The 22,241-nt window shown below is 41.9% G+C and overlaps 1 protein-coding gene across 1 annotated transcript in view; it reads right to left on the bottom strand.

The window, feature by feature from the left end:
* Nucleotides 1–22,241, bottom strand: part of STN1 (STN1 subunit of CST complex) — a 36,831-nt gene that overhangs the window by 8,653 nt on the left and 5,937 nt on the right. The window contains exons 3-9 of the mRNA XM_079136345.1: nucleotides 20,437–20,532; nucleotides 14,888–14,956; nucleotides 9,261–9,437; nucleotides 8,275–8,398; nucleotides 6,895–7,066; nucleotides 3,521–3,637; nucleotides 1,165–1,237 (exon numbers count right to left, since the gene is read on the bottom strand). Coding sequence (XP_078992471.1) covers nucleotides 1,165–1,237; nucleotides 3,521–3,637; nucleotides 6,895–7,066; nucleotides 8,275–8,398; nucleotides 9,261–9,437; nucleotides 14,888–14,956; nucleotides 20,437–20,532 — 828 coding nt within the window. The remainder of the gene's footprint in view (nucleotides 1–1,164; nucleotides 1,238–3,520; nucleotides 3,638–6,894; nucleotides 7,067–8,274; nucleotides 8,399–9,260; nucleotides 9,438–14,887; nucleotides 14,957–20,436; nucleotides 20,533–22,241) is intronic.

Here is a 22,241-nt window from a genome sequence, read left to right as displayed (position 1 = left end):
AGGAATCCCAAGGACACTGCTCTCAAATGCTCCCTAGGAGTGAGAAACAAGCTTCTTCTCAACAAAAGGATGCCTGTTGTTATTGTTTTGAAAGAATGAACAGCATTCCCTGACATTCCCTCACAGATGCATTAAGAACACAGATTGCTTTGAGTTTATTTTAAGACCTGTTGTCACACCACTCTGGGCTCTGACCTCATCAGGTCCTAAACACCAGGGCGGAAGACCTGGCCCTACTCCACCCGCTGAGTCAGCCTGGAGCGGGTCCAGGCCCCAGGGGTGTCTGGGATGAAAGGCCTGGAAGTGGACTTCTATGGGGAACAAGGAGGCAGGACTGGGGACCTTGGGTCAGTTACGAACTTTTCTACTTCCCTTCTAGCATCATGTGTTGAACTAGGTCAACACTCATTATTAGCATATGTTTGCACAAGTGAACTTTGAAAAGATACTTTGAAGACTGACCACTTTGTACAGGATTTAAAGAGTACTAGTGCTTTCTTCTCTAACCAGTGTGGAAAAGGTCATGTTTGTTGTCAGTCTAGTTACAGTTTGAGAGTCTAACCACTAGGGGATGACCTAACTCCACTAAAACCATTCTCTAAGCCATTTCTTTTGCAAACTTAGTTTCTAGGATGACTGAAAAACATCATTCAAAAACTGTAGAGTCTAGAACCATTCCCCCCAACACTGAAAGGCTTGATGTTAGGAGTGAGGGAAATGTCAGGTTTATATTCAAGGACAAGGGGGAAGAATGGAACAAGAAATAATGCTGCTCAGAGGGCATGTGAGAACCTGAGCGACATCACAAAGTCCTGGCGTCCTGGCTTACCTCACTATAGCAAAATCACCTGAGCAGCTTACCTGTCGAGCCCCCAACTCTTCCCCTACAGAATGAGAATCCCCAGGGGTGGGACCAGGCACTGTGCCTTTAAAAGAGCTCCAAGATTGAAACCTAAGTGCAGCTAAGGTCTGAACTACTGAGCTAGCCCAGTAGTCACATGAGAGGTTCAGAGAAGGTTCAGAGAAGGTGGGTGCCTTGACCATCACCTGTCAAAGCCACTGCTGGGAACAGTCCCAACCTCCTGACACTCTGTCCAGTGCCCTCTGGGAGGGAGTAGCCCCTTTCAGTGTACCAGCATGTCACTTGCACATCATGCCACTTACGATTGGGTTTCTGGCAGTCTTCCTGAATGATCCGGTGGATCTTTCTGTGCAGATCTTTGTCTTCTCTAGTTACCTAAATAGGAAAAATGGTTTAGGAAAAAATGTTCTTTGATAACACAGCAGCTGTGACATCTACACTCCCAAATTAGTACGTGAGATGTTTCTAACGATTCCACACCCATCGGCTTTCCTACACTGACAATGGGACCTTTGGTACGTACCTGGCCTACTGTCAAACCAGTGCTAGTGCTGTTCCTCACGCCCTGAGAGTTGGTTCACTGGGGTCATGATGGAAAGAAAAACAGGAGTTCTGTATTTTTAAGGGGCTGCTTTCTAATTGAACACTTACATTCACAGCATCTCTCTTATTTGTTATATTTTTGAGGGGGGCACCATGATCAGAGCCTCTGAGCTGCACCCAGGACTCCTTCTTCTGGGTCCTGACTTGTATTTCTTTAGTTTTCTTCCTTCTCTTAAACACAGGGGAAAATTAAAGAAAGCAACTGGCAGGAAAAACAATCCAAAGAGCAAATCTAGCCTATCCACCAACACCTGTCTGCTCTCTAATGCAGACATCAGCATGCTTCTTTACACCCATCCAGGTAGGAGGGGAGCAGCAACCAAATGGGGCCTCACTTTCACGTTCAACAGCAACCCCAATTACAACAACAAAAAGATGGAGAAAAGGACAATGGACGAGGAAGAAAAGATGGGGAAAGAGGGAGATAGAGAAGATGAGACCAAAAAAAAAGGGGAAGAATGGAGGAAAAGTGTGCAGCGCTGTAAGTTTCCACCACAGAGAACCCACAATGCCTGTGTGTCCTGACTTAGGCCCCTCGGCTCCCAAGGTGATTGTGATGGCTAAATATGGTCACGGGTGAGAGCAGCTAGAGCTGGGCTGCACTGGACAAGAAGTACTGACATGATGGTGATGACCGTTTCCCTTAGGCTGGGTCTGGGAGAAAGGAAGCCTACCCACACACAATGAGTGGAAGGGGAGGGGCGAAGTCTGAGAAGGGGACAGGGGACCTGTTCTTGCTCCATCACCCCATTCCAACTCACAGTGATTCATAGGAGGAAGTGCCCCAGCCAGGCAACACCTCGGCCTGGGCGGTGGCCTGTGGCTCTGCTGCTCCCCAGGAAGGGCTGCTCTCCACAGATCCTGACAGAGACCAGCCCCAGAGCCCCAGGAACATGTGTCCCAGAGGAGGCTGGAGCTGAGCTGAGCTGCCTGCCTTGCGCGACCACCTCCAGCCAACTCCCAGGTGCCTTCCCATCCCAGGATGGGGGGGGGCCGCACCCCGCTTTCCACAAGATCGGCTCTACCAGATGTTCAAGCAGCATTAAAAACTGGTCTTGATTTTTAAAACCCTCTGAAATGGGGAATCTTTAGAGTAAATCAACATCAGAAAATGTGCTACTGAGGAAACCTTCCCCTCAGCAATTTGACCCATAAGTAGTGACACCGATCTCTCTCTAGCAGACTAACTTTTCACAAGCCACATCTATGCCGACTGACATTGGTGGCCCTCAGGAGGCCCGTTTTCAGCTGGACTCCTCCAACACTAAAGGCATGCAGCAAGAGGAGAACTTTTGTATCAGGAAGGAGGCCAGGAAGCAGCCATTCATGTACTCCTGAGAGGTCAACTGGCATAGTCTTTAGGGAGGTCAATGGGATTGTGTCACCCGGAAGCTTAAAAGCTCATGTCCTCCGCTCCTGAAACTCTTCCTTCAGGAGTCATTTGTACAAAAATACTGACATGAGATCACAGAGACAGCTGGGCAGAAAGGACCACAGCAGCACTCTCTGTGACAGCAAAAGTTGGAAACACCATAAAAGTCCCTCACAAAGGTATGGCTAAAAAAATTTAGGTCAAGTATGCAAGCATGGAATATCATAAGGGTGTAGAAAGAATGAGGTGGATTCCCAATAATGTGGACAGGTGCCTGTGATGTGCTCTTTTGGCAACGTCTGGGGGCATTTTTGGTTGTCACAATGGGGGAGGTGTCACTGGCGACTACTGAGGGGAGGTCAGGGGTGCATCCCACCATGCACAGGCTAGTGCCCATGGCAGTCACTGAGCCCACTCAGGTTGAGGGTGAGAGTTCCTGATTTAAAAGATGATTACCTTTTTTTTTTTTTTTTTTTTGTAAAGCAAAGAGGCTACAGGAGTATTCATGCATCTGTAAACGTACAGATGAAGGATACATGGTTACAAGAGGTAGCTCAGGGAAAGGTAAGGGTCAACGTTTATTCCTGACTTAATGTACCTTCTTCGTGATTTTTAAAAGAACAATAAGCAGTTATTCATAATTGAAACTATGAAGGAAAACATTAAAATTGTGGGTCTCTTACATGGTACAGGTTATCAAAAGCACCGCCTTTCTGGAAAACGAGTCCTTTTTCCTGTAGCAGCTGAATAGCATTCTTAAATATACTATGAATTGCCTTGGAAGGGGTGTCGTTCTTGAACTGTATAGACAGGGAAAACAAAAAAGAAGAAGAAAAGAAGTAAGTCCCACCTTCGGGCACCTAAAAACAACTCCCCAGACCAACTGGTTTGTGAATTTGCCCAACAGGTTTTTAATCTGCTGAGTCAAGATCCAGGCATGTACCAGCCAAGCAGGGTGGTATTTCAGGAGGGCTGGAGGTTTGCTCTGGCAGGATCATGCTTGATAACTGCTCCATACTTCAGCTGTGCTTTGTTTAATTCGGTGATATGGAGTGGAAGACCAGGAAGCTACTCGAGCTGTTGGCCGGTCTTTGTATACACACTGGCTCTTTCCTTCCGCAAGACCAACTGGCAGAAAGAGAGCTTTGGAGGCCTGGGACATTAAAAGCAGAGTTTCAGCTGTGAAGCAGGAGAACTCAAATGAAATGGCTCTCAGTAAATATAAACAATATGTGAAGCTTCCTTTCCAAAAACCCTTTGCCGCAGCTGACCCCAGGGCATTTTTTCCGGACTGGTTTGAAGACATCAGCCTCTACTCATCCCTTCTAAAAGCCAGCAATTCTTCTGGATGGGGATCTGTGTCTTTCTTGTCATTTTTTGAAAGAGCAATGACAGACTTATCTGATTCAGGAAATGGAAATGGCTTCCAGACTCAAACACTGGCTGGCTGCATGTGCTGAGCCTTAGGCTCTGGCCAGGAACTAGCTTCTCTTCACTCTCAAACCAACTCGGTGTTCATCTGGCTGTCAAAGATACAATGGTTTTGCCAGACATGGTGCCGCACACATGTAATCCCAATCACTTGGGGCTGAGGCAGAGGGATCCAAGTTCAGACTTAGCCTGGGAAATTTAGTGAACTTAGCTTAAAAAGAAAAAAAAGGTGGGGGTGGGGGTGGGGGTAGGTGAGGATGCAGCTCAGTGGTAGAGCCCTTGCCTAGTCCACAGAGGTCCTGGGTTCAATTCCCAGCACCGTGGGGAAAAATGGTTTAGAAGGTCTGCTTATCACGTTTCTGGTTTGTTAAGGGACACAAAGGAAAAAACAGAAAGGGGGAAATGCTCTAGCCACTCTCCCACCTCTCATCTAGGGCACCACCACACAACTTTTTGTTAAGCTATTGTCTGTATAACAGGAAGTGCCACAGCTCTCGGGTTTCACCATCACTGTGAGCATCTTTAGTCTCCTGGGGATCTATTAGATGGAATTCAATTTAATGACACTGACCTTCCCAACCAGAGCAATGTGATGGACTAATTCATAATTGATGGAAAAAAATTGTTTCCAAAGACAAAACAAATACAATGCCACAGTCATTCCATTTCAAACATATGGCATTGGGCAAGCACGATTTTCTGCTCTAAGCTTTTTCAGAACAATATCACACCAAAACTTCCCCATAGATCATTTTGAATGGAGGAGTCTTCAGTCCTCAAAGAGTGCTTAAGTCTCTGTACTTAATTACAGCTATCACAAAGAGCTGGCTTCATGTGAAGAATGTGGACTTTGCTGAGTCTTAAAAGTTTCCTTGCAAATATGCTGATAATCATTAAAAATCCTAGGAGGTCAATTTGGCTTTGAGCCTCTTCTGAATGATTAAACGGGAAGAAGGTCAATCTTGCTGTCAGGAGACAGCTGGAAAGCTGCATCTCTTCAGAAGCAACCTTGGCAAAGAACAAAGCACCCAGGCATGACCCACCCCACCTGGGTGCTTTCTGAAATGATATCCCTCATCTCCCTGTATGAAATCCTGGGTCACTGGGCACACAAGCCTGTTGGCAAGAGGAAGTAATTAGGTGCACGAACAAAATTGAGAGGTAACAGTCATGCCTAGGAGGTCAGGATGGTGACCTGGTTTCTATTCCACCATGAAGAACAGCTTTGGTTACTGAGCACAAGTGTGTTCTCAGCAGCCCTATTAGCAATGAGAGAAGACTGGAAAACATCTGAACTGTCCAGAAGGGAGGAGATTGGAACCAATCTTTTGGCAGAGGTAACAAGATTATTACACAGGGGCAAATCAGGATGTAGTACTAGGAAAGGATCTGCAAGAACCATCAGTGAAAACCAAGGTCTCTGATAGGGCAAGACAGCATGGTGCCAAATGAATGACCTACCTACAGCACGACCACCTACAGTTTATATGTGCATCAACCATATCCAGGAGGACACACAGGAGACTGGCAATGGGGCTTGTCTCTGGAGACAGGGACAGGGTGAGAGGAAGGATGGGAAGAAATCTACATTTACTTTACCACCTTCTGAGACCACTTGACTTTTTAACAACCATTCATTCATTTGATCAACAAATAATCACTGAGAACCTGCTCCATCCAGCCCTGTTCCAGGTCCTGGGTAGAAAGCCCCCATGCAATGCTAGGGTAAAAATCAAAATGAAAAACATTAAAAGGGAGGAAGTATTTAGTTCTGTGGAGGGCAAACAAATGCAGTGATGTCATAGATACAAATGTAACAGGGTGGGACAAGTGGCGGTCAGAGCAGGCAGACGGCTGGGGGAACAAGAAGGTGATATTTAAGCTGACATCATTTATTTAAAAGTAAATAAATATGAGTCATGTCACAACGGCAGCAAACCTAAGAATAGTAATGGAAGGAAAAGTCTAAAATCAGTCTCCAATAATTCAAACAAAGAAACACCAAACAACCAAGTTCACCTGTGACACTCAAGGTTAAAACAAAACAAAACAAAAACAAAAAAAAAACAGGGACAAATCTCTCCAAGAGCAACAAAAACACTACTTGAACATTCCCTGAAATTTTTACTTATGAACCAAACTGAATACAACTTGGTCTTTATTTAAACTCCTAAAACAGGTCAGATCAACCTTATTGTGACACGACAAAAAACCCTGGTTCAAGTTCAAGAGCCATCTTGCTAATCAATAAGTAATTCTGGGTGGAAGATAATGACCTCCTCTCATCTCCTCCTTCCTCATTTGGCTTCTTCTCCTGAGATGAAATACCCATCTCCGTGGGTACTAACAACTAGGTGCTATGACATGAGCCTATTATTATTTTTTTCTACTCAAAGATTAAGGGTAATGAGAGTAAGTAAAAGGAGGAAAGGGCAGGTCCAGCCTCATTTCAAATTCTTAGTGGTCAGTGACCTTTCCGGAATAGAAACGGCATGTGCTGGAAGGGTGACCTCTGCCCCTGGGTTTGCCCTGTGAGTCTCAACACCACAGTCGTGTTCGCCCACACCCTTCAGCTGCAGACCCGGGGCAGAGGCCCAGCTTTCTCACATGGGCACGCGGCACTCACTTGGTCGGAGCAGGTGCTGTGAATAACAGGCTGATTGGCAAGAGTCAGCAAGGATGCCACCATCTCCAGTTCCTGCTGGTAAAAGGTTTGCACTCTCTTCTCCACGAGGAATTCTTTGATTTTTTCACTCAGCAAACACGTGAGACTGGTGAGGTCTTGGGCTTCTGGATTGCTACCAGGGGAAAGTTTGTAAAAAGCCCTGAAGAAAACCATCACCTTTGTTCCTTTGAGTGTGCATAAGACAGAAAATTAGGTAGAAGATGCAACATTATATTGAGACTTGTTTTTGACATAAGAGGTACATACAGTGAATACTGTGTGGCTGTTTAAAATAATGAGAACCAGGGCTGGGTGTGTGGCTCAGTGGTGGAGCAGCTGCCTAGCATGTATAAGGCCCTGGGTTCTCTCCCCAGTACCACAAAAAAAGATTCTGAGAATTAAAAAAGACATTCATGATAGACTAAGAAAAAAGTCAAGCTGCAGAAGATGTATGGTCCATTTCTTCAAACAAAAAAAACAAAAAGCAAAGGACAACCTACAAAATATATAGGTGGCATTCATGCTTGTGCACAAACAGGAAGAAAAGAGTAAGAGGAAACAGCAGCCAGGAACAGTGGCAACCTCTGGGGAATGGGACTGAGGAGACAATTCCTACTTTCTTTTCTATACAGGTCTAGAGTTTGCACTTTTCAGAAACTATAGTTTCCTGATAGGTTAAAAGAATTAAAGGAGGGCTGAGCACAGCACAGTGGTAAAAAAGTGCTTGTCTAACATGCACGAGACTGTGGGTTCAAATCCCCGGTATCACAAAAAAATAAAAATAAAGGGGACATAGTAACAGTCCCCCTTTCTCTCCTCCCATTCCGTCCCAGCCTGTATCTTCTCCTGGTTGTCCATATACTAGCAAATATCCATATACTCTCATTCCTCCTGGGGTTGGTTTTGTTTTGTCGCCTCCCTAAAGGAATAAAATCATCCCTGGTTGAAAACACTGGCGTAGGTTCTGTGGGTTTGGTTATGATGTACTACGGTGCTACACTTTGTGATGTGCTTTGGAACAGCTTTCAAGTTTCTTGCTCTGGGGTTTTGTTGAGCTTCTTGGATCTGTGAGTTTATAGTTTTCCAGAGCTTGGAACAATTTTAGCCATTATTTCTTCAAATATTTTTTCTGTGCTCCTCCCTCTACTCTTGCAATGATCCCGATTATATGTATATTTTCCTGACTTCCCTCTGCAGATGAGGAAATGGAGGCAAATGGAGGTGAGAGCTCCAGTGTTCAAGTGGAAGCTTCAGGCTGGCCCAGGCGGACCCCAGCCTCTGGCTCCTGCCACTCAGCTGCACGCTCCGACACATGTTCGGCAGTGATTAGACATAACTTACCCTGCTGCTGCTCCTTCCTCAAGAGCTGGGCTGTGGAAGGGCTGGTCATAAACTCTCCGATAGATAGTGGGTAGCTCAAGCATCCTTGCAATTTGAATTTTCCACACTGGATCATCCACTTTGTCTAATAAGACCAGGAAAAAAATGTCACAGAAATTACACTGAGATCAGTTTTTTCCAATGTCCAAGCTACTACCAGGGCAGCAGTCTAGAAGCACTTCCGGCCTTCCTGCAAGGGCAAAGGCAATGCCTTGTCATGGGTGAGGGCAGGGAGAGGAAGGAGCTAGGAAAGACCATTGGTGTATTGATTCATCTAAGACTCTGGTGGACAACAGGGGCTGTCCTTGAGATTTCCAGCTGAAGATCAGCCAGGGGAGATGATGCAGAACTGTCCTATCTCTAATTAGCTGTTTTCATTTAAAGTTAATAGACTTGGCCAGGCATAGTGGCACATGTGTGCACTCCCAGCAATTTGGGAGGTTGAAGCAGGAGGATCACAAATTTGAAGCCAGCTTCAAACTCAGTAAGGGACTTAGCAACTTAGCAAGAACCTGTCTCAAAATAGAAAATGGAAAGGGTTGGGGATGTAGCTCACCTCTGTGTTCAATCCCCAAACCAAAAAAAAAAAAAGTTAATGGACTTGATGGTGTTTAGGAAATTTCCATCATTTTGAAGATATGAACTCTGCCCTAATGGATTGACACCTGGAATTTCGAAGTTCTTTGGAAACTACTATGTTGTTGAAATAAACTTGCCAACTATATATAATCAGTAATTTATTCTTTCCTAATCTTCTTATTATTAACTCTCTTCAAAATAAAGTTTTGAAGAGCTGCTTTTCTAAATAAAGCATGCTACACAATATAATTTCCCCCATTAGAGTGAAATCTTCTAAACTTTTTGAAAGTTGGACTTTTAGCTAAACAAGAGTCTACTGGACTCACTCCCAAAACAGCAACCAATTTGTCAAAAACTCTTGTGCTTACAATAAGTAGTGGCATGAATTTCTCGCTCTTCTCTGTATGTGCGGATGTAGCCTCTGATTTGGATAATGTCCCCAAGTTCTACCTTGGTTCTCTGCTCAATGGCCTCTTGAAGTTTCTTAAGCCGTGAGGTCAGACTCAGCTCACTTACTGCACTTGGAGCAGCTGCAGTCCTGAGGGCTGGCAGGAGAGAGAGAGAGGTTTACTGCCATTACTCTACCACACTGCAGAGAAAGTCCAACACAGCACATTTATTCTCATTCTGATTAACTGCAACACCACAGGAATTCCTTGTAACCTTTTTGAAATTCTCTATTGAATGGTGGAGATATAAGATATATATATAAGGTATAGCTGTAATTATTCAAAAGCAGAGAGAAGGGCACAGAGTCTGGACAGGCCAAGTGGGCAAGCTCCAGTGCAGTCCCAAGGCCTTCTTTCCCACCTCTGCAATGCCAGCAGAGCCAGGCTCTACCCAGTCCTGAGTGTGACTCTAGGGGCAACAACTCTTAATAACCCTGCAGACACCTGTCCCACCTCGGTGCTCTATCCTGACCTCTCACCTCTCACTCATTCTCTTACACACCCCACTCACTCACTCTCATCCATTTAAGAATATACCCTACTGGCGGGACGCAGCGCATGCCTGTAATTCCAGCAGCTCAGGAGGCTGAGGCAGGAGAACTGAAAGTTCAAAGACAGCCTCAGCAATTTAGTGAGGCCCTAAGCAACTTAGCAAGACCTTGTCTTTAAGTAAAATATTAAAAAGGGCTGGGGATGTGGTTCAGGAGTTTAGTGCCCCTGGGTTCAAGGCCCAGTGACCCCCACAAATATATATTTGTATAAAAACAATATATATATATATATAAATCCTAAATAATCTCTGCCATTCAATTTTATTTCCAAACTATGTTAGATAAGTAAAAAGAACAGCCATGGATGTTTGGGTAGACAGGTGCTACTTTAAAACCTTTACAATGTATTAGCACATCCAATCCTTATGACTACTCCTACATATTATTCCTATTTCAGAAAAGGAGAAACTGAGTCACACAAGAGATCAAGCAAATTTTGCCCAAACGAAGCTGCAGCATGAACTCAGTCAGTCACTGTTGCAGTCTTCTTACTGATCCTTTTATTCTCTGTTGCTGTCCCAAGAGGTTCTCACATTTTCCATAGACAGAGTTGGTTGGTGTAGAAGATTCTATGTTCTGTTTTTCTGTCTACCATAATTCCAAATACTCATGTATCCACACAATCTATACAACCCAGCATTTTAATTAACAATATAGCATTATCTTGCTGATATTCCAGGTTATTTAACTAGTCTCACTAAATAGCCCCTCTCTTTAAAAATCTTCCTTATTTATTTATTTTTGTGGAGAGTGGATTAAACTCAGGGCCTCATGGACAATAGGCAAGCAATCTACCACTGACCTACATCCCCAGACCCTCATTTTTATTTTTTAACTCTAGTATTGATGGAGGCAGTATAGCTTAGTGGTCAGCATTTGAATCCTGGAGTCAGAAAGACCTGACTTGAATCTTAATTTACCTCTTGTTAGCTGTGTGACCTTGGGCAGGAGGCTTAACCTCACTGTCTTTATTTCTTCTCCACTTACACATCTCTGTTTCTTCGATTATGAACTGGGGATAATAGTAAAATACCTCATATATCAACGTGTTATGTATGGTCTTATTTAACCCTTAACACAATGCCAGATCCATCAGAAATAATTAATGTGTGGTTGTGATAACAAATAATTCAGATCACTAGACAAATTGTCTTCATTGGGGTCTTTCATTCAGGATTACTGGATAAAAAGTGTACGAACAAATTTACAGTTCATGGCATATTGTCAGAATGTTTGCCAGAAAAAAAGTAGCCCAGTCACTCTACCTTGACAAGATGTCACCAGCAATGCACATGCACATACATGTGCATAGCTCCCGCACCAGCTTCAGTCACTGGGGTCTCTACTGCCTTAACCAGCACATGACTCCATAAAGTTTTATTTTGCTTTTAAATCACAAGAGTGGCTACATGTTTTTATGTGAGATTATCTCCTCTCTGTGTTTCTTTATAGATCTGCCCTTCATTTCTTCAACTTTGTTAGTTCCTGTGAAATCTGAGGGAAGGATTATCAGTGATGCTTAGTACACACACTCTCCTCACTCCATTGTTTTCCTTTTTATGTTTAGGGAATTTCATTCTATTGCATAACACCTTGAAAAGATCTTGATTTGCAAGAACATCCCTCTTGTCATTCATGATAGCAGCCGGGGACTTATGAGAGCTTAATGCGTTTATTGGGATAAATTACACTGTCTTCTTTGGGTTATTCTGTGTAAGCCAGAAGATAACAATCAAAGTGAACTCTTTTTAAATATTGTTATCTTCCTGAGACAACATCTGCTAAATGCTGATTTATTTTCTGCTGTCATTATTTCGGGTTTATATTCTAATGGCGTTTCTAAAATGGAGTGAATCTCTCTTAGTCTCTTAATCAAATTTTCTGCATTTTGACATAACACAATTTTAAAACTATGATTTTGTAACAAGCAGAGGCATTAATTTTGACATATTTGCTCCATCCAGGGAAATGGGAACAGGGAGTAGGGGAGACCTTGCACATGTAGTAACCAACTCCTAGGAGACTAGACACACTTGGTAATTAATGTTGCTCAGCTTACTAGGTTTCCCTTTAGAAAACATCCAAGAATAACTTACCAAAAGGCTGCTCCACCCATTTTTCTATCCCCAGGCCCTCCTCTTCTTGGGCTGAGTTTTAAGGGTATTTATAAACTTCATTGCCATTATGCAGACATTACAGGTGACATTAATACAGAAAGACTTCATATAGCACCACTGAAATTATTAGGCTGATGGTTGGTCTGAGAAAAAGAGGCCCAGCTCTCATTGCAAGGGTGAGCCAAACTGCCCAAAGAAGGCTCCAGCGTGTAATTTAATGAGTGTGATGAGATGGCTGGAGCCTGAATTTCATTTGAAAAGTCTATTCCATCCTGAACCATAAATCCCCTTTATCATTCTAATACTAAGGGCCAAGCTTTCTTAACTTTGCTCATAAGCAAAGCACATTCAATGTGACATTTATGGGAGTTAACATTATATTCTTATACTTTAATTAACTGGAACGTGACTAATTTTGACTCAGACTAAATTTTGTTTTAAAAAATGTCTTTATTGGCCACTTTCCAATGGAAAGCTTTTAAACTTTGGGCAATTAAATTAAAAGGAGAGAACGGGCAAGTTGGGATCAATTTAAAAACATCATTTCATGTGTAACACAATAAGAATCATTTTTAGGGTTTCTCCTGATACTGTAATCCTCTATATTTGCAAAGCAATTTCAAATTAAGACTACCCTCAATTCAGCTACTCACAGATATTTAAAAAATCTTTCTCTTAATATTCTTAGTATTATATAGCCATTTTATTGATCTACAAATTACTAAGAATTATATAATATTCCTGATGATGCCATTTGTTAGAAAGAGTTAATTTTAAATGATATTAATACTGCTATGATTTGAATGTTTTTGACCCCTCCCAAATTCATGTTAGAAACTTAATCTCCAATTATATTAGTCAGCTTCCCATCACTCTGATGAAATACCTGACGCAGACTACTTATGAAGTAAAGAGGTTTATTTTGGCTCATGGTTCTGGAGTTTCGAGTGCAAGATCAGGCAGCCTCACTGGTTTTTGGTGAGCAGCACATCATGGCAGCAGTGTGTGTCCAAGTCAGCAGTCATGTATTGAGTCAGGAAGCAAAGTGAGGAAGACATCTGGTGCCACAGTCCCTTTGAGGGCATGCCCCCAATGGCTTAAAGCCCTCCCATTGGCCTTACCACTTAAGGTCCACAGCACCAGGATTAGGCTTTTAAATATTGGTCTTTGGGGAACATTGATCCAAACCATAGCAGCAATACAACCATGTTGGAGGGGACCTGAGAGGGGTTAGATTCCGAGGGTAGCGGGACTGGATTAATGACACTGTCAAAAGGGTTCTCTCTTCCGCTCCTCTGCCATGGGAGGAACAGTGCTCCTTTCCCATGGAGGACCCAACACTCAAGGTGCCACCTCAAAGTGCAGACTGGCCCTTACCAGACATCAAAAACTTTCAGCACCCAAATCTTAGACTTCCCAACTTCCAGAATATGGAATATTGTTTTAAAAAAAAAATTACCCAGTTTCAGATATCCTGTAGTAACAGTACAAAACAAACTTAAGAAAATACCCTAGACATATATGAAAATCCAGATATTTGATTGTATTATTGGTTTATTTTTTTATCTAAGAAATAATCTGCACAAAAACCTGTTATCCACCTTAAATTTATTTGCAGAGCTGCCACTGATTTAGATGTTCCAAATTAGGAATGGAAAGGCCAAAGTTATGTGAAACTGATGGCCAAATTCTAAAAGCAAATACAACAGAAAACTAAGCAACTGAGCAGGCCACTGCTCAGAAGAGTGAAAGCAGGAAGTTGAGATTTGACCCTAATGGCAAGGAGAAAGAAGAAACCACTGTAAGCATCTGACATGTGCAACACAAGATGCTAGGTAGACAGACACTAGATGCTAGGTATCAGAGCATGCAGTGTTGAACTGAACAGCCGTAGGGCACCACGCAGAATCATGTTGTAAAACAGGAAAAACAAGGGGCCAGTTTCTGAACCTTCTCTAGAGCCAAAAATGATCACCAGTAAGGCATGATGCAGTTTACCTATTATTAATTTAATTTTAAAAATTATCCCAGAGGGAGCTGGGTGCAGTGGTGCACGCCTGTAATACCAGTGGCTCAGGCGGCTGAGGCAGGAGGATCTCGAATTCGACTCGAGGATCTCGAGTTTTTTTGCCTCAGCAAAAAAGTGAGAGGTCCTGAGCAACTCAGAGACACTCTGTCTTTAAATAAAATATAAAAATGGGCTGGGAATGTGGCTCAGTGGTTAAGCGTTCCTGGGTTTAATCCCTGATACTGAAAAAAATATTATCCCAGAGGACTTGGGGTGTAGCTTAGTGGCAGAGTGTTTGCTTAGCACGCACAAGGCTCTGGGGTTTCCCAGCAGAGAAAATATTGTTTCAGTTATAGTCAATGTATTCAATACACAATTTAAAAAAATCTTTTTTTTTTGCAGTTTATATTATTTTGTGGCTAACTTACAAAGGAATCCCATCTTAACAATAAAAATTTCTGCCTGGCATTTGTTTGATTGTATTAGCGATTTCAAAAAATCTAGATCATGGTACAGTAGAAGTGAGAGGCAACCACATAAGAGCAGAGGGCTTTAAAACTTTGTCTTGACTTACATAATAGCTACTAGGCTGAACACAAAGTGCTGAATCCCTCAGGAACCTCTTTGTATTCCTGTGCACTTAGAAGGAAGTGAGCAACAAAAAGATGGGAGAAAGAGAAGGCACACCCCTGCCCAAGGTGCCGGTTTTTAGAGCAGCAAAAACTCTGGCTACAGTGCTTCAAGTCCATCACTGTGATTCACTGGAGGATAAATGTGAAAATTTAACCCTACAGCCATTTTCCTATGAGTTATTTTGAATAAAATCCACTAGTTAGCTGAAAAGCAAGGGAACATGACAAATAAAATTACCTGGTGAAGATTCGGGACTGCTTGACTTTTTCCAGCAGATACAGTTTATTACTCCGGTGCTATCATCCACTGCGAGAGAAGCATAAAAGGGCAGAGGAGTGATTAGGGCATGGCTGGTGAATGCACATGTCATTACAGCATTCAGCCATACTGAAAGATGACATTTTTCAATAGCCTACAGGGCAGAGCCCTTATCAAACTCTCCCTCTATCTTTAGAAACAGTCTCTTGCCATACACCAGCATGAACTGCTTGCCTGTGCATGTCACAGTAATACACAACCCAACAGGACGCATACAACATTTTGCTTATTCTACCTCGAGGGCGCTGTGTCTCGTCTACACCTCTCTGCTAAAAGTGGCATCTGCAGGAAGTCACGTGCATGACTCTCAATCACTGCCCACACACATCAGCCCTTTTGTCCTGCTGCAGGCAGACGGCATAGCACGGTCTGTGGTCAGGGGCATGCAGGGTAGTGCCTCTGTCACCACTTCTCTTTCACTTGACTTCCAAAACAAAGCATACCGTGTCCCTTGGCCTGGGCTTCTCTTTGCAAAAGGGGTTATAAGGAAAGCCAAGCACATCCCAGAAGGGCAGACTCTTATTTTTGTAAAAGAAAATAATTATATCTTGGTCACAAAATCAATATTGGTCTGACTTATTTAATTCCTGACTGTCGGGGGAAAAAGTCAAGACAGTTCCCATGGCATTTGGATTTTTAACTGCAGAGAAATCTGAACATGTTTGCTTGGGAAGATAGATAATTTTTCTTTATCTAATTTTTGACAAACTCAGAAGAGAGGTTGCTAAGTATGGGCTCAGTGGGCCTCATAAGTTTTTAAAAAAAACCATCAAGTACTTTGTTGGAAAAATGTATGTAATATAGAAGAAATACAAATAAAGCAAAAATGTTTTATTGCTAGTTTAAATCTCTGTTGAAATAAGCTGTAAATACTTCTCAGATGGGTTTCATTTTGTTAAATAGGAAATAGGTTAACTTAAGATGAGAAAAAGATATGGGTGAACACTTTCAACCTGGAGTTTAAAGCTGGGTAGGAGAGACTTTTTAAAGCAGAATCTGAAAATTAGAACTCATTTGAAAAAATAGTCTGATTTATTTGCCGACCTAAAAGCCAGTAATGGATAGCAATTTTCAAAATAACAGGGTTGGTGCTTTATATGTAAAGAGCTCAAATAAATCAATAAGAAAAAGAGGAAAAAGTAGCAAAGAAAAAAAGACATGAAATTTATAGAAAATATAAAAATGGCCAATAAGTATATGTCAGTTTGCTAAATTCCCTAGTTATATGTATAAATTGCCTTTGATTTGGCAATTACTTCCAATAAATTAAACTGAGGAGATAAAAAGAACAAATACACAGATATATGCATCTTGTATAAGGCTGTTCACTGTAGTATGGTTTGCAGTACTGAAAACTGAAATAACTAAATGTTTATAAATAGGCAATTGGCTAAATAAATTACAATAACACCATGTATGAGAATAAAAAGTTATGAGAAATCTATGTACACTGCTATCAAAAAATATATATACTTCCCTGTCAAACAGAAATCTTATGTCCTATAAATCTTATTAAAACTTTAAGTAAAACATTAAATAGTATATTTTAACAGAAATTATTTTTTATGACATTAAATGCTAAGAGCAGCACCTTTGGGAGTATGGGGAAGGAATTCCACATTCAATATATACGTTGATTATAATTCTAATTTCAAAAACATTAAGAAGGGGCTAGGGATATAGCTCAGTTGGTAGAGTGCTTGCCGAGCATGCACAAGGCCCTGGGTTCAATCCCCAGCACCACCACCAAAAAAAAAAAAACATTAAGAAGAGAAAGACATGCATATAATAGTGCTAAGGAAAAAAGGCATTTCTAGATTTCTTTAACATTAGCAACACTGTAGGAATGTCAGAGAAGATGTTCATTAAAACATCATTTTGTCTACTTTTTAGAGTTTTACATAATTTTTATGTACTTCATTAAAATTTTCTCATTTTAAACTATTTTATAATGAGTAAATATTGAAAAGAAGCAAAAAAAAAAAATCAAGAAAGACATTTTGAGTTGAAAAAAAAAAAAGTATGACACCTATATAGGCACACCACCTTTCTGGTCCACTGAAAAATCTTGATCTATAACGAAAAGTCAAAGAATTGGCAGATGAGTATTATTCTAGTACACATGACATCATTCCGGTCTTGCGGTCTTGCCTTGAGCTCCCAAGATTTCAGTCTGAGCTCGAGTGGCTGCCTGGTGCTCTGCGCACAAGCACTGATACCAAACCCTCCCTACCCTGGCTTGTGACCTCTCTTAGCAGAGCCTTTGCCACAGTCCCCAAGGTCTGCTGCTGAATGCCCTGGGAGGAGCATCCTGGCAGTGTGGCACAGTGCCCTCCCCAGCTGGTAACACCACTGGGTGGCCAGAATGAGTCAGGGTGGGCAGAAATACCCCCAGCACAGGCCTGGCCTGCTGTGAGTCAGGGAAAGCAAGCCCCAGGACAGCAGGGAGTGGCTGCCTGGCAGTTGGCCCAAGAGCCAAACTGGGCCTGAGGACAGAAGGGAGAGAATCAGCACTCCACTTGAACGAGCCACACAAGATTTAAAGTTGCCAAACAAAACAAAACAAAACAAAACAAAACCCATAAAAAAAAAAAAAAAAAAAAAAAAAAAAAAAGAATTAAAGTTGCAAAAGCATTTCTGCGCCTGAGTGCTTCCACATCCTGATGCTGGCCATTTTCCCGCGGCCTGCAGATGTGTGGTGTGCTCATGACACCCACTCTGGGAGAAAGGCTTCTTGGGAAGAGCCAAACGTATCACCTCAATTTTTTCAAAATGGAAAAAGTGGATAAGTGAAAACCCTTTAGGTCCAGGGCCTCATTCTGGCCTGGTTCTGAGGTCGGCACTGTAGTCCTCACAGTCTCACTTATTTGATCTAAAAAAATAGAAAATTAAAAACCAAATCCAGCCCATTAAGGGGCAGGAGGCTGGAGGAAGAAGAGGAAGAGAGAGAGAATCAATCCAACTTACATGCAAACCGCAGAGCACACGGGTCAGTGCACAGTAGACTGGATCCACAAACCCATCAGTAGAGCCCTGAACAAGTTACTGAGTCTTAGTTTTCTCATTACAAAAAAGAAATAAAAGCTGTCCTTTTTATTTCAAAAGATTACAGGGAGAGTAACATGAAATGAGGAATGAAGGTGCTTTGTAAACTGAAAGACACTATTATTTCCTCATTGGTATCAAGAGAGGAAGCACTTTATTGTGCTGCAGCCACAGCTGAGTGGACTGTAGGAACTTAGAAAATGTTTGTCCAGTTGTCTTGGAGAAAAACAGGACCAGTGCCTTCGATAAAATGAAACAGAACAGGTTCCGTATGGGTATGCTTGACAAAATGATCTACTGCTGATTTAAAAATTTATATATTGCTGGGAAAAAAGCAGAAGACAAGCAAAATTTCATCTCTCATGTGCAATTTGAATATGCATGAGACAACTGTCTTCAGGAAAACGAGCAAATGTTGAGGAAATGCAATGATACTGTATCTATAAATTATCAATAAATGTTCTTGATTACAAAGTTTGACTGCCTTCTATCATTCCCGAAGTAGAGCAAGAATGCAAATCCAAGACAATACCATAAAAAGTGATAATGTCAATCACAACAAAGATTTGGAATTCAAGTCAAACTTCCCAACAAATATCTCAACTACAGAGAATCCTGAAGTTGCACAAGGCAATGTATTATAATGCTCATATAAAACTCAAAAAAATCAAGACCCACTACTCTAAAATCACATTCTAGTAATTCTCTGGTAGCCACAATATAGAAATCCTTTATTTAGTTTTTTTTTCCTAATTTTTTATTGGTTTACTATATTTGTACGTAAGGGTAGGATTCATTGTTACATATTCATACATGCATACAAAATAACAATATAATTTGGCCAGTATCATTCCCCAGTGTTTCCACTTTCTCTCCCCTCCTTCCTCCCTCTGGTCCCTTTCCCTGGCTCTGTTGATCTTCCTTTGATTTTCATGAGACATCCCCCCAACACCGCCATCTTTCTTTCCTTTTTCCTAACTTCCACATGAGAAAAAACATTCGACCTTTGACTTTCTGAGTTTGGCTTATTTCACTTAACATAATAAACATAAACAAATTTGATTCATTTTCCTGCAAATGTCATAATTTCATTCTTCTTTATGGCTGAATAAGATTCCATTGTGAATATATACCACATTTTCTTCTTTAATTCATCCATTGACAGACACTTAGGCTCGTTCCATAGTTTGACCATTGTGAATTGTGCTGCTATAAACATGGGTATGCGTGTATCACTATAGAATGACTTTAAATCTTTAGAATAAACACCCAGGAGTGGTATAGCTGGGTCATGTGGTAGTTTCATTCCTAGTCTTTTGAGGAACCTCCATACTGATTTCCATAGTGGTTGTTTCATCATTGTGAGTTAAAGGAGCTTTTCTTTTTTTTTTTTTTTTTTTTTTGGCGGTGCTGGGGACTGAACTCAGGACCTTATACTTGCAAGGCAAGCACTCTACCAACTGAGCTATCTCCCCAGCTCCTTAAAGGAGCTTTTCTGATAGTGGATGTTTACCCCTTTGAGTACCAAAAGATTTTTTTGTTTTTAACTGTTATGGATATAAATCTTTTGAAATTATTTTCACACCTCTCTGTCTTCTTAAAGGTCTACTTTTACATTAATCTGGTCTTTTCTTTTTAAGGTCTCACTATAAACAAATATTGACCAAGCACGGTAGCACATGCCTATAATTCCAGCAACTTGGGAGGCTGAGGCATGAGACTTACAAATTGAAAGCCAGCCTCAGCACCTTCATGAGACCCTATCTTAAAATAATTTTAAAAAGCTGGGCCTGGTGGTACACACCCATAATCCCAGTGGCTCGGGAGGCTGAGGCAGGAGGATCACAAGATCAAAGCCAGCCTTAGCAAAAGTGAGGTGCTAAGCAACTCAGTAAGACCCTGTCCCTAAATAAAATACAAAAAAGGGCTGGGGATGTGGATAGGTGGTTGAATGCCCCTGAGTTTAATCCCCAGTACCAAAAACAAAAAAAAGGCCAGGTTGTGGTTCAGTGGTTAAGTGTTCCTGGGTTCAATTTTGGGTACTCAAAAAAAAAAAAAAAAAAAAAAAAAAAAAAAAAAAATCTATATCTTTATCTGTATTTTTATCACTGTCCTTCGTTATTTCTAGCTCTGCCTGCAGGTATCGGTGTCCTCCCTGTCAGTCAGTGATCCTAGACTGCTCTATGTTATTTTCTCCTACCTCCTGGCTCAGTCCCCTCACAGTATTCATCAGTATCATTCCTGACCTCTGTCTCATTATTCACTCAAGTCTACATGTGGGGCTTCCAGAGGCTCCCAACAGAGGGATGGGCTTTGCGAACTGGCTCCCAGCAGCTCTGGAAGGCTGGGGCTGCTTAAAACTCAACTTTTAGCTAAGTGAGGACCTTCTACATGAGCTCGATTTCCGACAGCAGTGTTCTTACCTCCATATCTGTAGAAAGCATCTCTTTCTCTCACTCCGACGACAGTTCCCAGGATATCTACCTGTTTTATTGGATGCCCATTGTACAAAAATATACCTAAAATTAAAAAAGAAGCAAAGTTCATAAACTATATGATTACACTTTCTGCTTCACTGCATGTCTGTTGGGGGAGGGTGCAGGGATATCAAAAAACAGTGGCATGCTATTTGCTGAAATTCCAATCTTAAGAACTAGCCCTTGACAAATGACAAGTTACAGGGAACTTAGAGGTCTTTTCCTCAGGGGTCAGAGGCACAAAGTTTGGCTTTAAAAAGTTTGCAGTAGTGGGGTGGGAGGGGTGGGGGGAAGGGAAAAAATAACGGAATGAATCAAACAACATTACTGTATGTAAATTTATGATTACACAAATGGTATGCCTTTACGCCATGTACAAACAGAGAAACAATATGTATCCCATTTGTTTACAATAAAAAAAATACATTATTAAAAAAAAAAAAAAAAGTTTGCAGTAGTGCAGAAAGAACTGGTGTTGCCAAACTAGATTCGGTGAATTTGCTGGTGACTAGGAAATGTACCTCTGTGAAGGAGGTTCACAAGGGCCTACAAACAACCCTCATCTGACGACCCACACAGGACTGCATTTTGAGAAAGAGAAAGGAAACCATGAGAAAGGCTTCTGGGCTTTGTTAAACCAGTACTTTTCTAAGAAACCAGTCATCATTTCTGTGAACTGGCCTGAGTACTGTTTTTTTCTTTTGAGAAAAAAAAGGAGATGACACATAGGTTATAAAACACTACCCTTTGGGGCCAGCAGATTCTAATTCTAAAACTCTGTTTTCAAAACCTAGACTAGAGATCTGTCAGTCAAGTTTCTGCCAGAGGAGATACCTGACTGGGGAACCCACCCACTGACACCCACAGCCTTTTGCAGACCTGGGGACAAAAGAGACAGAGGGACCCGAGCTCAGTCCCTGATTCTGATCTGAGGTTGCAGAGCTCCTGGCTTCTGCGGCACCTCTTTCTGGACCCCTCATACCCTTACCTGAGTTCTCCATTGCAGCTTAAGCCACCTGCACTAAAGGGTCCTGACTGACATCCTCTCTGGCCTCTTTTCCTGATAGCTAATTGTTTACTTTCAGAAACAGGTTATAAATTTTCAAATGGCCATTTCTGTTATTTTATTTTATTATTTTTTTAAACTGGGGATTGAATCCAGGGGCACTTTAAACTGACCTATATCCCAGCCAGTTTTATTTACTTTGAGACAGGGTCTTGCTAAGTTGCTTAAGGCCTTGCTGAATTGCCCAGGCTGCTCCTGAGCTTGTGATAGTCCTGCCTTAGCCTCCCAAATCATTGGGAATATAGGTGTGTGCCACTGAACCCAGTTTTGGTCGTTTCCTTTTAAAATAAATATGTGAAATGTAAACAAAGAAACCATGGTCACTTCAGGCATCTGGCCACCTCCCCTTACCACTGAGCTGTGTGGGTCCCATCAGATGTGGGACCTGCGGCCTGAACCCAGACTGGATTCTGCTGGTGGTTCCCTTGTTCCCCTTTAGGATGACTAGAGATGAGTCACTATGGTAGAGTCCCAGGTATAGACAAGGAAACCCTGAGCCTTAGCCTGCTGGAGACACTAAGAGAATGGGATATTTGTCCAAAGTAAAACACGGTAAATTTAGCTCAAAGCAGGCCCTTCTCTCGGCAAAGGGAAACTTCCAAAAATGACTTGGTGGATGGGAGAGCATCCCCAGGACAGCCTTGGAGGCCATGAGCTGAAAATGGCAGTCACACAAGGTGGAGCC

The sequence above is a fragment of the Sciurus vulgaris genome, assembly GCF_902686455.1.
Source record: "Sciurus vulgaris genome assembly, chromosome: 4".
NCBI lineage: Eukaryota > Metazoa > Chordata > Mammalia > Rodentia > Sciuridae > Sciurus > Sciurus vulgaris.
This window is presented reverse-complemented; position numbering and strand designations above follow the sequence as displayed.